We start from the raw sequence: 15999 nt of genomic DNA, 5'->3' as shown, positions 1-15999 counted from the left end.
AAATGCAATCATCCAGAGTTAATCTAAGTCTGTCCTCTTTTGTAGATATTCAAAGTATTACATGCAGTATAGGCAATATTCTGTTAAGGTACCATTTAGTGCAATTTAAATAATGGTTGTTCTTAGGTCTCGTTGCAAAATAATGGTTTTCTCAGAATCTTTAAAGAAAATCATTTGTGTAGAGACGAAATTTCTCTCCCATAAAATGTTACCTTAGGCTTTCACAGATAGTGTTTGATGCATGAGGGCTTTCGAGGCAGGGCATACTGTCTTCCTCATTAATGTGTAAAAGTGTACATAAAAAATAATAAAAAGCACTGCATCAAGAATCAAACAGCATCAGAGAAATTGCATTTGAAGAAATGGAAAAAAAAAATCCAGCCATTACATACTAAATGTTAAAAATAGGCACAAAATATAAAATTTAAAAACACCCATAAATCAGAAGATGTCATAAGAACACTGTCATCAGATACTCAATATTGCAACTTCTTACACAGAGAAGAAAATTTAGATATTTAAGCAAAGTAAGAACATGAATCGAAAGGAGGAGAGTATGAAAGTGAATACTGCTTAGGTCTCATCAGTCAAACAGAACAGCGAGTCAAGTGTGACCCAGATGAGTGTCAGAGAGGAAATGACCCCCATCAACCAATTACCATGCAACTTTAAATGCAGCCCAATTAGAGCTCAGCATATTCAGTCAAACCTTATTCATGTACAAATAAAGATGACAAACACAATGTAATCAAACAGACAAAACTCTTCTCGCTTGTGACAGAGACCCACACATAATTACACTTCTGAAGATTTCTGCCACAAATGTGGGCAAAACATCAAAAGATATAAATATCCCTGACCATGACTTATCAGCCCGAAGCTGTACATATTTTAACCCCCCCACGAAGGTTTGGCATACAACTTTATGATGACAATGGATTTTGAAGACGGTACAAGTTTGAAAAGAAAAATTATTCATAAGCCATTTGCGTTAATCATGGCAAGGATCAAAGAAAAAAAAGTGTACCTTTCCCATAAAACCTGTAGCACCAGTGATGAATATTATTCGATTTTGGTAGAACTCTGCAACAGGTGATGATGTTCCTTTTTCCGCCATTTTTTTGGAATCTAAATACAAATAAATTTTTTCCTATAAATACCACAACTTTTTTTCAGGGAAAAAGTTTCAGAGTTATGATTAAATAATGAATTCACCATTGCTTTTTTTTTTTACTTTAATTTACTTATAACAAAAAATATAACTGACAGTTACCAATACATCATTAATTAACAAATATTCAAATTCCTTCATAAAGCTTGCAGTTGATTGTCATTTTGGAGTTGATGTGGAAAAAACCCAAGTATGAAAATAGCAAACTTATATGTCATGCAATTACAATTTCTCTATCATAGAAAATTTATCCATTTTAAACAATTGCGAAACTACAGTTGAACGCCGATGTAATGCAACCATTTATTTTTAAAAGTTCTGGGGCTATAACAGGTTTGGTGTTATATGGAATTGCGCGGTTGAACCAGTACAAAAACCTTGCCCCTGACATTTTGTCTGCCCTGACCATAGACAGGACAAATTTCATATCAACATCAGAAAAATATTCTAAATTTTCATCATGTTTTCAGCAATTTTCTTTTGAATGACAAGGCCTAAATGCACAAAATTTTATTATGGTTTGTATAAAAATTTACTTAGTTTACTCACACAAAATCTGATGGTTAAAACAACCATATTTGAAAAACATTTCAGAAAAAAAAATTCTTATGAAGCTCAAAGAGCCAGGGCAAAATGATATCTCAATTCACCACATTGATTTATCCCTGAAAGCCACTCGTGTCTCAAACAAAACTTTTCCACATAAAATAAAAAGGAAAACCTTAAATTTGTTCTTCCCCCCCTCCACGTAGCATGCAAAGCTAAATACATATAACATATGAATTAAACTGGTAAAAATTACATAATTTCAACACTGTGAAGATGGTTTTCTGCAATTTTCCAACTTTGAGCCACAAATGCAAACCAGTCTTCTATTTGAAAAAGTCTCTCAGCAGAGATCAGGGAGACCTTCAATGTGATACTTACACAATATGAAAATTCAAGCACTTGCCAGCTTCTCTTTAAAATATGGAAGGTGGATGGCCACACCAGCAAGAACATGAAGCAAGTATAATTCTGACAACATAAATACATAAGGGCCACACGTACACTCACAACACAAAATACTGGATGCACCAATTTTTTAGAAATTCCTTAAACAAATGTATACGAGTTGCATGCATGATTAAGTAGTATACCCACAGAATTAAATGTAATTTCCCTTACGAGACATATAAAGTAACTACACAGTACAATCTGAAACCATGTTTAGCTTCCAGTCTTATTCAAAGTGCTTGAGTTTTTATTTACTATTTAAACGTACATGCACCTAGTAAACATTTTTCAGCAGAATTTCAAATGAATTGGTATATGCCGGAATGTATGTCCTCAGCATATATGTGGCCCTAACATATTTATGTTGTCAGATTCATACACCTTTTGTGTTCTGGTGGTGCGCCATCATGTTTTTCCCCACATTTCGAAGTGAAAATAGCATATGCTTGAATTGTTATGTAAGTAATATGTTGAAGGGCTGCTTGCTCTCTGCAGAAAGACTTTTTTTTCAAATAGGGGACAGGATCGTGTTTGAGCCTTAAAGTTGGAAAACTACTTTCATGTACTGAAAGTGAGCTTTTTTTCTAGTACATTTCATGGTCATTGGTGAAATATTTACTCAAGTCTGTTCATTTTCAGCAAATATATATCATTTGCTTATAACTTGGGTTACTTGCAAGACAGGTTTCCGCAGGTCGAGGTACTACTACTACTTAACCACACATGCACCTCATACACATTCCTATTTAGAATTTCTAACAAATAGGCACATGCCGGAATGTGTGTTTTGAGTGAATGTATGGCCCTAACGTATCTATATCTATGTTGTAGAGTTGTGCTTTTTTTGTGTTCATGCTGCCAATTTTCATGACTCTGAACCTATTTGAATAACAAATTTTAGTTTTTTCTGCAAGAATGCATCAATGGTGAGACAGGAATCAGCACGGCAATAGTTTACTCCGTCTAACGAATCACTCCGTTTACGAGGTCCTATTTTTGATCTCCCAAGAATGACTTATTAACGAGATTTGACTGTACTACTGTATATTACTGTAACTCAAGATTATAAATACTTAGTTCTATTATTCACTTTTATTCATTTCATAACCATGGCTCAAATCAGATGAATGAATTAGTTGAATTCAGCTGGTAAAAAGTAAATTTAATTCACAGAAAAGGTTAGCACGAGAGCAGTTAGAAAAATGTTATAAAATTTATCAAAGGTTTTCTCCAAACCATTGCCTAAAGCATGATGTATTTAAAGAAATATTTTTTTCTTACCTCAATTGTATTAATTTGTGGAATTATTGTTCTTGATTATTTTTCCTAGAGTGATTTCACTCCCGGTAGTGATTCTTTAAAATCTTCAAAAGAAACCAATTCATATTTGCATTTAAATGTAAGGACAGCTTTTAGCTCAGCAATCTGAAAAGAATAAAATTGAAGTACATTTTAGCTCTCTCAAAGCAATAGATAACTAAAAAAAATCCAAATTTTTTTTTCAGTATGAAAAGAATGTAACATAACTAAGATTTGCAAATATTGTCAAACGAAGGTAAGCAGATCTATACCCAGATAGAATGGCTGGGATTTGAGATTAGCATAGATAAAGTCATATACACTAGCCTAAGAACTAAAAAAATAGTTCTACCTAAGCTACCAAGTAATAAGAATAGTGATAGAGTCAACAATGTTGGAACGCTAATGAACTTACAAATATCAGAGGAGGTACATAGGACCACACAATGCTATCAATACTCAAGGTTTGATTAAGCAAAAAAAAAAAATTCAGTCAAAAAAACGAAAGTCACGTACACGCACATTCCCGCATGTACCGATTCGTTGGGGGTTCCGCGGGGGGGGGGGGGGGGAAGTAGCAGTGGTAGGTAGGGCCTCCAAAAAATGGCTCGGGGATCCATGATGCTCTTAAGTCAGCCACCTTATTTAAAGTTAAATGTTCTTTTCAAAGAGTGGAAGGATCCAAAATATATATAAATATATATGGGTGATTCTCATGAAATTGGCCTAAATTGTGTCCCCCAGCAGTTCACATTAAATATACAGGGTGATTTTAAAAAAACTATCCCGACATATGGGCCCCTAACTATCATACCATTCACAGAAACTGAATGAAATTTTGGCATAAGGTATTTTGATGTATGCTCTCAAGAATGATATGGAAAACAACAGTGTCACTCTAACAGTTACGGTTACAGTGAGAAAACTTCGAAAATATCAAATGGCAACACCAAGTTTTTTGTATTGGAATGTGATCTCCATTGTGAAAAACCCTAAATAGCATTCGAACGGCAACTGTAGCATGAAAATCACTGGCGGTAGATAGGCTAAAAGTGAGGACAACCAATAAGGACAGAGAAGCAGCATAAAATAAAGCATTTTATTGTGTTTCACAAATTTTCCACATGACCTTGTGGAGGACTAATCAGGCTGGGATTTCAGCCGAAGAAACGGTGTGACGAATGAAACGAACATTAATGCTCTGGTGCACGGCAAAGTCCTTTTTAATTTTTTCCTTGCCTAGTTCCGGGGATTTTCGTGCTACAGGTGCCATTCCAACGCTATTTAGTGTTTTTCAGTATAGAGATCGCATTCCAATACAAAAAACTTGGTGTTGCCATTTGATATTTTCGAAATTTTCTCACTGTAACCGTAACTGCTAGAGTGACACTGTTGTTTTCCATATCATTCTTGAGCGCATACCTCAAAATACCTTATGCCAAAATTTCATTCAGTTTCAGTGAATGGTATGATAGTTAGGGGCCCATATGTCGGGATAGTTTTTTTATAATCACCCCGTATTTGACACAGAACTTTTTTTTTCATCATTTTTATTTATATTCCTGTTTCTAACAAGTTGCCACTCTGTTTTTAATTTTTTTCATCAATAGATTTTTAAAACGTGAACAAATTTCCATTTCTTAAGGAAGCGTCCTTAAGAAATGTCCATTTCAAGGACTTTTTAAACCCAGTCAATTTTCAAGTTTTAAAATTATAACTTTCTATTTTAAAAAAATAATTTTTTTTTTCAATCATATGTATGATGTATGCATACTTTATCTTTTTCATAATCTCAAATATTTTTTTATCAATAGTTTATAGCGAAATGAAAATTTTCTCGTTTTTTTCCCCATTTGTGAGATTTGGAAAACATTGATTCAAGTCCTATAACATCAGTTACCACCTATCATATTTTGCATTGAAAAGGTTAAGAAGAATGTGGCCATCTCAAACTTCCTTTCAAATCAATTGGAACTGTAAGTTACCTCACAATTGTCTACAGTCGACTGTACAGGTCCTGGCCTCTTGTTGACTAATAATATATTATAAATTTTAATTTATGACATACGCCGCCTGGCAGTCCAGTGGTTAGGGAGCTCGCTTCTGACTGTGCAGGTCTGGGTTCAAATCCTAGGTCGGGCATGGATGTCTACTAACACCAACAAATTCCCTGGACAGATCATAACGATCTCTTGGGAATACGTGCTGATCCCGTTATTATTATTATCATCTTGAACTGGAATGAAATTGAAAAATATTTTTATTACTATTTATTTTTTAAAACATTCTATGCAAACGATCTCTCTTGATGTGCATCAATGTGGAGAAAACTCGAGACTTGGGGATTTGTATTTTCTATATTCCTGATATGATTTCAATGCTACATCACCTCTCAGTTTTGAATAGGATCAACGAGTATGATCTTGATTTATTTATTTTTTCAAAGTTGAAAGCACTTGACAACAGGGGCGTAGCCAGAAATTTCGTTTGGGGGGGGGGGGGGACCAAAGTGACAAAACAATGGATTTGGCCATCTTTTTCCCTTTTTTCGGTCATTTTCTCATATTTCGGGGGGGGGGGCAGACCCCCAAGTCCCCCCCCCCTCGCTACGCCCTTGCTTGACAATGTTCTTTCCGATAAGTTTCAGCCAAGTTTGTCGATTTAGATTTGAAAAAATTCACATAATTCCAGTGATGTGGAATCAATATCTGTAAGTAATGGGTTTCTCGTAAAATATTTTGGAATCCTTAACATCCTATTGACGAGGAAGTCGGAAGTCCCTTGAAATTGTATACACTTCAATTTGCAACAATTTCTTCTCAATCGCTAGACAGGATATTATTGAAATCTCAGATATTTATAGAAATCAGTTAACGTTTGGTGTAGGACAAGGTTTTCATTGGTGGCTTCTATGTGGTTTGTGTTTATTGTTTCTAGTGCATTTCATTTTGCATCAGCTGAGGCATTGTTAGAGGGTATAACTTCATCCTTATTCAAACATTTATCATCAATACTTCGCAAATGTTCACAATGCCTGGGGTAGTTTCCATTCTCCTCTAAATTCTCATTATCAGCACCTACTCTTTCTGGATTTGTCTCACACAGCCTTTGCCAACTTCTGAGAAATTTCCACTTCAGTCAATCTGCATCTTTTTTTATTTTCTACAGCAATCATAAGCAGGTAGATATTTCTACTTTGCGGAACAAAAAATTTATCTGACAAAATGACAAAAATACCGGACAACAAACGCTGAGACACCTGCTGACCAGCATCTGCAGATAAGAATGAAGGTAAAAAAACTTTCATGAATGGGGATTACACCATATTAGATGCACGAAGAGACTATCAGAAGAATTTTGACCTCACAAAATCAATTGTGACAATGTTAGTAGTATTATTCTGAAATATATGGGAGGGTTAATGTGCCCCTCCCCCCGTCTTTCTAGGTATATCTGCTCGTATCTACGTTGCTAAAAAAGATAATGAAAAAAGCTTTGGTGTATAGTACAAACATTATAATTCAGGAAAAGCTGAGAAATATCTAAGCATTTGTTTCATTCTTACTTGAGATATGGGAGCAGAAAGAGCGCTCACAAAGACCCGTCCATCTTTTTAAGGTTAAAGGCAGTGGTTCTTAACCAGGGGGTACAAACACTTTTGGTGGTGCCTGAGAGCAATCTTGACAGCGAGAGAGAATTTTGGGGTTGAAAGCTGAAAAATACTTAATGTTTCAATTTTTTGAAGATGTGCAAAGCAAAGTTCACTGGGGGTGTGGTCCAGTGGGAAAGGTTTGTTTGAGGGGAAATGGCATAGGATCAAACTGGATAGTGCTGCAAAAGCATGGAAAGAGATCTTGATATTTTCAAAGAAAAATAAAAAATATTTTTTTCTTCAAATTTTTCTCTGAAAATAAGGTTTTCTTAGCTCTCAAGTTTGGTGACTGATTTTTTTAGATCTGGAGTGCATACTACAACTGTAGTAATAGTAGTTACAAGTGTGCATGCCATAGTAAATACAACTGAAGGAATTCCAATCAAGTATGTGCATTTCAAAATCAGGATGTACTTATCTCTGAAAAGGAATATTCTCCACTCACCAAAAAAAAAATATGGCAGAAACACGAGAGGAAAAATTGTTGTGTATGTATTAGAAATGGTTTTGCGAATCGGTAAATTTTTTTAAAAATTTATTTGCGAACAGTTTAACTCAAGTGGTTCTCGAAGGGTTCATCGTGATAAGCTGTCGATATTGGAATATGTTCGGTGCTGCTCTCAAGCGCTTCTTTATTCAACTATAGTGGGGAGCTGCGGATCCGCGAGTGACAAACGTTTGAGAACCACTGGTCTAACTGTATAGCAGCTATGCGATCACATGGGCATCGTGATGGACTCGTACCGCAAAGATCGGGTTCGACCCCTGCAGGAGGCTTAGCGATCGTCGACAGAAGTTAGTTCGCTGTGGTTCTTCAACTTCGAGGCACGTCTCTGTCATTTCAATAAAACTCTCCCCCAACACAGAGCAGGCAGACGTTCAACACGATAATTCAAGCACCTGCCACTTTCATTTCCAATATTTAATGCAGATGGCAGCACTTCTCGAACACGAAACACGCAGAACTCCTAAATGCGTTATTGCCACGATTATATACACACACAACATTTTTGCGCAGGAATCGAAATCCCCAGGAAGAATATTTACAAGGAGCATATAAGGTTTATTTTAGTAGTTTTCCCGCACGAAACTAACAAGAATTCTTGAAGCAAACAGTGACCCACTACGGAAAAATTGAGATGAAGTACAGTATTTCAAGTAAAATGTGCATCCCTCTTCAACCTGACAATAACCTAAATTTGATTTCTAATCTGAATTTCTTTCTACACTACAGTGATGAATGTTATTCATGAAGAAGGGGGTCTGTAGCTTTCATCTTACAGGCACGGGGACTCCCTTGCATTTCGGCTATAGGCATAAAGGGTCCGGAACACAGAAAGTTAAGAACCCCGAGTGTAGATTCTCGAACTACTATTTCATTCAGCTGATACATCTTAGTAAAATTAAAATCCATATGCTCATGCAGCGCTATGAAGAAACTTGCAAAAACCTCTTTTTAAACAAGTACATTCATTTTAAATCTAACGCGATTCAACATTCCTATAAAATTTTGTTTCTTTTAAAACGTAAAACCATTAGCATTTCGAATAAAAATTTAAATTTCGAATAATTCGTATCGATGATTTTTCCGTTGGAGAAATGCAGCAGATTGTGTCCGAACCAATTTGAATTGAGTAAAAACCAATCAGGAAATGAAGTCACAATCCAAAAGTTCATGGACCTCTATGAACCAAGGTTAAGTATAAGCAGTATTCTGCTATTGTATGAAACTTCCAAAAAAAAAAAGATGCACAAACTCACTTGCTCTCGAATTTTGGAGACTACAAAACAAAAATAATAATTATATATTCCAGAAAAACGTTATCATCAAGAGGAGGACTAAACCGCTGGTACCGTACAAATATTTTGCGACCAAACGCGTCCAGCTGGGCTCATTGTCCAATGAATGAACTCCGCGTGACCAAAACGGAAAGAAATAAAAGGCTAAAAATACAAAAAATATATAAGACTAACAAAATGAAAGACTAGCAGAGCGATGGACTCTGATATTGAAGACGATCATCATTCATTCTTACGTCAAATAAAAAAAATAATAATAATAAAAACGCCTCAATAGATAAGATAGGGAAGTTTAAAGAGCGCACACAGCATTTCCAGATCAAAAAGCCACGATGGGAAGATTCCCCCCATTCCGATTGTGCACAGGGTGTCCCCCTCCACTCGCCACCGACTTCCGAAACTTAACACACAACTAGCGAAATAATCAACCTATGAAAATCATACGTCAATCGTACCGCGATCTTCGAAAAAAAAAATGTTGATACTCAGTTGGGGGGAAACTACTGTTAGACATTCCGTTGGTTGTCTGAAAAGTGCATCATGCATAAGCTTTGAGATATCACAGATTTAACTTGAAGGTGGAGACAGTGCAAGTGTGGCTTTTCCCCTTCAAAACACGCAGCGGTTCTCAAACTTTTTCCACCCGCGGATAAACGACGATACGGTTAAATTAGCCGCGTCCAATTTGACCTTATCATTGTCTATCTGCGACTCCCCAGAGAGTCCAGAAAAGAATCACTTCAAAGCACTGAATAGGCACAAATCAACCTCAACTTCTCGCGACACCTCTACGAGCCACGACACACATCTTGCGAACGCACTGCTTTAGGGCAAGGGTTCTGAACCTTTTTTTTAGCTATGACCCACAACTAACAAAACAATCAACTCTGCGACCCATCAGGGCCAGCCACAGAGTAAGAATAATATATAATTATATCTTTAGTCTATGGGGCCACCCCTATAACAAGCGGGGCCCAGCGCGAAAATAATCGGCTCCTTCATAGGCGGAGATAGACTTGGAAGTCTGGGTGAGCAAGGTAATTATTGCTGGGGGGGGGGGGGGCACGATGATGATGATGTCAGTTGACATATACATATATATGTTATATATGTATATGTCAACTGATATATATGTATATATCAGTCGGCTCCTGCTTTGATGCTGGGGGGCTGCCCCCCCCCCCCGTATCTCCGCCCATGGGCTCCTTACCCCTGATTTTATATGTTTCGAGGAAAAAAAGAATCGGGCATCCAAAGATTCATGCCATTATCACAGAATATACAGGAATACTGAAAAAATATCTACTCACAATGAAAATTCAGAATTAATGAAAGAAAAAAACTCCCAGAGTAAAGGAAAATCTGAATTAATGACAGAGAAAACTAGAATTGATGAAAATTTTGCATTAATGAGAGAAAAAAATCCCAGAATTGATGAAAATTTTGCATTAATGAGAGAAAAAATCCCAGAATTGATTAAAATTCAGAATTAATGAGAGAAATAATTTCAGAATTTGTAAAAAATTATTCCAGAATTGATGAAAATTCCAGAACCAAGTCAGTTGAAGCTCAGACTCCTTGTTCAGTACGAATAAAATGTATTTGATATATACAAGTATCTGTATATTTTTTCACTTCTATCACAGTAAATGTGGGGAAGGGGGGGGGTGCGTGTCCCAAAGAGCGAGGTCCGGTGCGACCGCACCTGTCGCACACCTCCTAATGACGGCTCTGCGACCCATAGGTCTATTTTGAATTTAAAAATACTTATAATTAAATATTTCTAAATTACAAAATGTGTTTGGGTTTTCAAAATTCGTGAAACCAGTTAGCGGCGTTTTAACGGGTGGGCCAACAGGTCCTGAGCCGAGGGCCCAGAGTCAAAGAGGGTTCCGAAATTATTTCAAGCTTTCACCAATTCTTCAATTACTTCTTTCATAAATTCTGAATATTTTTAATGATTGTAAAATTTCTTCCATCAATATCTTTCATTAATTTCCAATTATTTCTCATTAATTTTGAAATTCTCATCAGTTCCAAATCTTCAAACATTACAAAAAATTCAAAAAACATCACAAAATACAAAAAATTATATAAGGGTCTATCCAGGAGCGCACATGAGACAACACAATTAATACATTGATTTTTGAAAGAATGCAAACATGTAAGCTATAACTTTCCAGCTGAGTATGCCTCGTCCCAGACCATACGTTTGCCCAGGGGCTCATGAAGTTAGCGGAATACGGGATATCCCTCACTTTAGGCGATTTTGAAAAGTTGATTTTAAAAATTTCAACCTGTGAAATTTAACCTGTAGTTTTATTCTAATGATTTCAAATCTGAAAATAAGCTTGAAAATTTAAGGCATGACACGGTTAAGGTGTCAAAATCTGCTAGATTTAGAGATGCAGATGATACAAATATGAATAAACCGCTCAAATCCAACTAACTCATTAGACATAATTAATGAACATCTTTTGGTAACATTGAAAGTGCAATCAAAATTACGATCCGAGACGATGGTTTCAACCCCTTAAGCAGTTTTTAAAAAATTTTCCTGATCGGCATTATAACTGCCACATTAGAAATAAAAGCGTGTTAAGAACCCGAGATATTTTGGGGTGATAAAGCTGATCAAGTTTGACGAGATATCTCGGGATTGCCACTGTAAGGGTTAATGGTAAACTAGAATTGTTTCATTTGAAGAAATTTCTACACAATTTTTAAAGAGGTTATGAAGAATGCTGTATGCCAGCTGAATATTGACTGCTGCATTTGAAAAGTCATCAGCTTATCATCATCCCAGGCTCTTCAGGAGCAAAGACCCATTCACCAGAATCAATCCATTCATCACCTGATTGAGGATAGTCAGAAGTAAGCTTTTCAGATTAAATTTATTTATCAAAAGCAAATTCGCAAAATTAATATAATTTTTAATAACTAAATTAATTTATTTTCGTAGCCTTTACTTCGCGCTGTGTAAGTGTTGGGAGTTCATTTTATTTTTTATATCCTGCTGAAGATTTTGGAGAGAGAGGTCCAATTGCACATCTCCACGGGCAGGAGACGGAACTATCATGCTTATCCTTTTGAAGAAACTACTTCTATCCCTATATTACCCACAGGGCCGGAACTAGAGGGGGCGGACAACAGCCCCGGGCGGCAGAATTTAGGGGGCGGCAGTTTTAGGTGGGAACAAAGAACACCGTTATAAAATGTAGAAAGGTTCCCACTCATGAATAAGGTCGAAGGGTAGGGGGGTCTGGCTAAGATGGGGCTACGAGAAGATATAGTCCACAGGGGGCCCTAGATGAAAAAAAAAAACCACTGAATGAGACTAATTCAATCACCATCTGAATATATCAGAATTTAACAAGATTTTGCGCTGGCTTTTATGCATAACGTTTCTTCAATCACGCGAATCGTTTTTAGGAACCACCCATACTGTATACAAAAAAAGAACTTCAAGAAAGCCATACACGTGTCCATTTTTTTTTCTCCAACAGATCAGCAAGATAAACTGAGCTAATATGAAGATGGATAGAAAATAATGAAAAAAATAAAGTGGGAACAAAGAGATATTCACAAGTGACGTACCACCACATAAAAAGGACCGAATAAAAGATGTGCTACTAGCTAAGTACACCGCGAGTATTATTTATATACGGGACAAAAGGGGGACATTTCTCAAGCTAAATAACAAAACTAAGACATGGCTTTTACAATGCAACTGAGCAAAAACGACAACACAACTGCAAATGAAATTCACTATCCTTCCATAGTGCAGTGCAAAAAAAAAGAAATTAATGGCGATTCGTAAGGATACAACCATCTAATACGGTCTACGATTTATGTGTATACGCACGCTTGGACACAATAACACCAACTCTTATTTGTATACACACACATATATATATATATATATATATATATATATATATATATATATATATATATACTTCACTCTTTTTATTTTTTTCAAATCACCCATCTGCATCAACCCCAATTTCTTTCATCTTCTTATTCGGTTTTGTTTTCAAGAAATTTATTTTGACGTGACCCGAAAACATGCTTAACTTATTACTATTATATATAAGATTTCCTATCCCATAACCCATGAAAAAAAAACCAATTTTTTTCATTTTTCAACCTTGGCAAAAACCCTTAAAAAGAAAAACGATGATGGAGATGATTCACGCGCCAATTTTCGGCTCCCACGTGGGAAAGAAAGACGAATCCAATCCAAAATGGATCAGGATAAATGCTTGTTCCACCAAAAAAAAAAAAAAAAAAAAGCAGCTTTTTACTTGTTTGGAAATTTTTTTTATGCAAATACAGTGAAATTAGTTTAGAACGACTTCAAAGATGAAAAGAAATTTCGTCTTTATAACCGAGGCTGACTTTCCAAAACCTCTTAAATATGAAAAATATAACCAGATGCAATTAAAATTTACCCCTTGAACTGAAATGACGAGTCCAGCTCGTCATGAATTTTCCTGATCAAACTGACAATGACGAGCTACATTCGTTAGGAATTATTGACTGTTGAAAAGTATATATAAGTCATAGCGAGTCTATAGCTATTTGTTTGCATGCTTCTAGTAGCAGTTTGAATGTAATTTGCATAAAAGATGCAAACGATGCCAAGTAGCAATGCATCTTCCGGAGCGTTTTGAGAAGTATCATACACTTGAAGTTTATTAGTATTTTAAAATAAACCCGATTATAGGTGAGGATAAATATATACATTTACATTATTTGAATTTGTTGCAAATACATTAGCATTATGTTGAAACACATACTTTTTCTTTAAAAGACTAGAACTGTAATATACTTTTGTTAAACATTGTTAAAGAATATTTCGACACTAATTATGTTATTATATATAAATATTATTACGTATATATAACAAACATTCATGTAAATGTATGAAGCAAATATTTTTTTTTACTAATTATAAGTTATTTTAGCAAGAAAACCGTAAGTTTCTATATCAATCCCTCCTTTTGAAACGAAGAAAAATTAAATTGTCTGTCTGAGCAGTGCTGCCTGAAAATAAATTGCAGTTCAAGGGGTTAAATACAGTCGGTCCTGCTTAATCAAGTTTCTTAAACAAATTTCTACGCTTACAAGGAACCAAAATTTCTCTCATAGAGACAATGTTGAAGTTCCCCGCTTATTAGAATAATTTCGGCAACTTTTTTCGGATAATACAATAAAATCATTACATTAGTCACATAGTAATGATAAGACGAACGCGAAATGAAAGGATCTGAGTTTGTGCGACAAATTCACGATTAGAATGAAATGAAAAAATGGAAAAAAAAGCTCGTACTAAAATTGTATGATTATGTGAAATTTCTTGAAATTTTCATTAAAAAAAAGCTTATAAATTTGAAGTGTGGAAACGCGTTCAGAAGAGATCCCTTTTCGACAACGTCGACCAAATTCCACTGGAGAAGGACATCATGCTCTTCTATGTAGCTCCTTCAATGGTGCTGTGATCAAGCACAAACTTGAGGGAATCGGGAAGGATATTGGAAATGGTGAAAATATATTTCTGATGTTGTTTAGGTATATAATCGAAATATTATTCCTTCTATTTATTCTGAAATTACTTCAAATGGTTCCGATATTATTATTTTTTTCAGTTCTTACGGAACCATTTCTTTCACTAATTTCAAGATTACTTTTATTAATTACGAATTTTTTTATATTCTGAAATTATTTCTTTCAAGTTCTGAAAACATTTTCTAAGGGATTTACAAGCGTTTCTGAGAATTATGTAACTATGTATGCCTTTTAGGATGCCGAGTTTTCCCTCCAGAGTTGAAATCAAGCTTCCTCCCCCCCCCCCCCCCCCAACCAAATTACTTGGACATTTCGAAGGCAAAACTGAGTCTGAAGATCTGATCTTCCCGACGTCAATCTTAAAAATCAATATTAAAGCTTGTCAATGTAAAATGACAAATTTAAAAAAAAAATTCGCTAACTACATAAAGTATGAAGAAGTGGGGGGGGGGGGGAGCACAAAATCGATAAGAATACTACATGTATACCATTATCGACTAAATGTCAGAACCGGCAGGTAAAATTGTTCAACCGGCTGAAAACTAAGTGATAAAAATTACAGTCAAAAGGAAATTCGTATAACCTTTTCCCTCCTCTCTAAAAATATTACTGATATTATCAAAGAACGCGCATTCACCGATACTTTTTTTTAAAATAAAAAAAATCACAAAAATTGGGACATATATACAAGTACAAACATAAAAACACATAAATACATGCACTTTGTGACCTCAAGGGACTTGGGAAGTCCTTCCAGCAGGTCTAAAGGGAGTTAGTTATAAACACATATGGTTCAGATAACAGCGTATTATAATGATTAGACATGTTACATTGTATTTTTAGTTACATATTTACGATTACGATATATGTTAAAATGTTAGATTACGCATTTTGAGAGTCATAATCACGGTTATATAGTTAAATTACTTATTGTGAATATCAGTTAGTGCATTACAAACCATACATATACATGTACCTATCTACACTTATATGCACAATCAAAATAACATACATTTCTTTATCATTTTACAATTTTTTCCTCTCTTTTTGTACATAGCGCAAAACAATTTTTATATTTGATTACAAAGTATTTGTTAAAAATCATTTCATAATCAATATTTTTAACAAAGTCAAATACTATATGATTTATGTTTTTTCTATTGTCAATCTGATTTTCAGTATAAAAGAAGTTTAAAACTTTAGGGGCTATGTAGGAAAAGCTCTTTTCATACAGTGCTTTATTAGGCTTTGGTATCTGGTATACTCTATTGTATCTACCTCTGTGGTTCTATTTTGATTTCTTGTTAAATATATTTCATTTACTTATGAAAATTTTTTCATTCTATATAAGTAGTTTTGTCTCAAAGATTATAAATTAAAAATATTATAAATTATAGAAAATCTCAAAGATTAATATGCATTAAAACGCAGACCCAAGAAAGATCCAGTTGAGAAACTTTCCGGTAAAGAGGAGTTTGGAACATTATTTCTCGAAGGCCGGGCGGCGGCT

General features: G+C 35.1%; 1 protein-coding gene across 1 annotated transcript in view; it reads right to left on the bottom strand.

Moving 5' to 3' along the window:
- LOC149068981 (putative fatty acyl-CoA reductase CG5065) overlaps window positions 1-15999 on the bottom strand; it is a 59629-nt gene that overhangs the window by 17182 nt on the left and 26448 nt on the right. Inside the window, exons 2-3 of the mRNA XM_089251296.1 lie at window positions 3449-3592; window positions 1028-1128 (exon numbers count right to left, since the gene is read on the bottom strand). Of these exons, the coding sequence (XP_089107422.1) occupies window positions 1028-1117 (90 nt within the window). The 5' untranslated portion in view covers window positions 1118-1128; window positions 3449-3592. The remainder of the gene's footprint in view (window positions 1-1027; window positions 1129-3448; window positions 3593-15999) is intronic.

The sequence above is a fragment of the Pholcus phalangioides genome, unplaced genomic scaffold, assembly GCF_987345545.1.
Source record: "Pholcus phalangioides strain wild (caught in Gottingen) unplaced genomic scaffold, Ppha-v1.0 ptg000024l_1, whole genome shotgun sequence".
Lineage (NCBI taxonomy): Eukaryota > Metazoa > Arthropoda > Arachnida > Araneae > Pholcidae > Pholcus > Pholcus phalangioides.
This window is presented reverse-complemented; position numbering and strand designations above follow the sequence as displayed.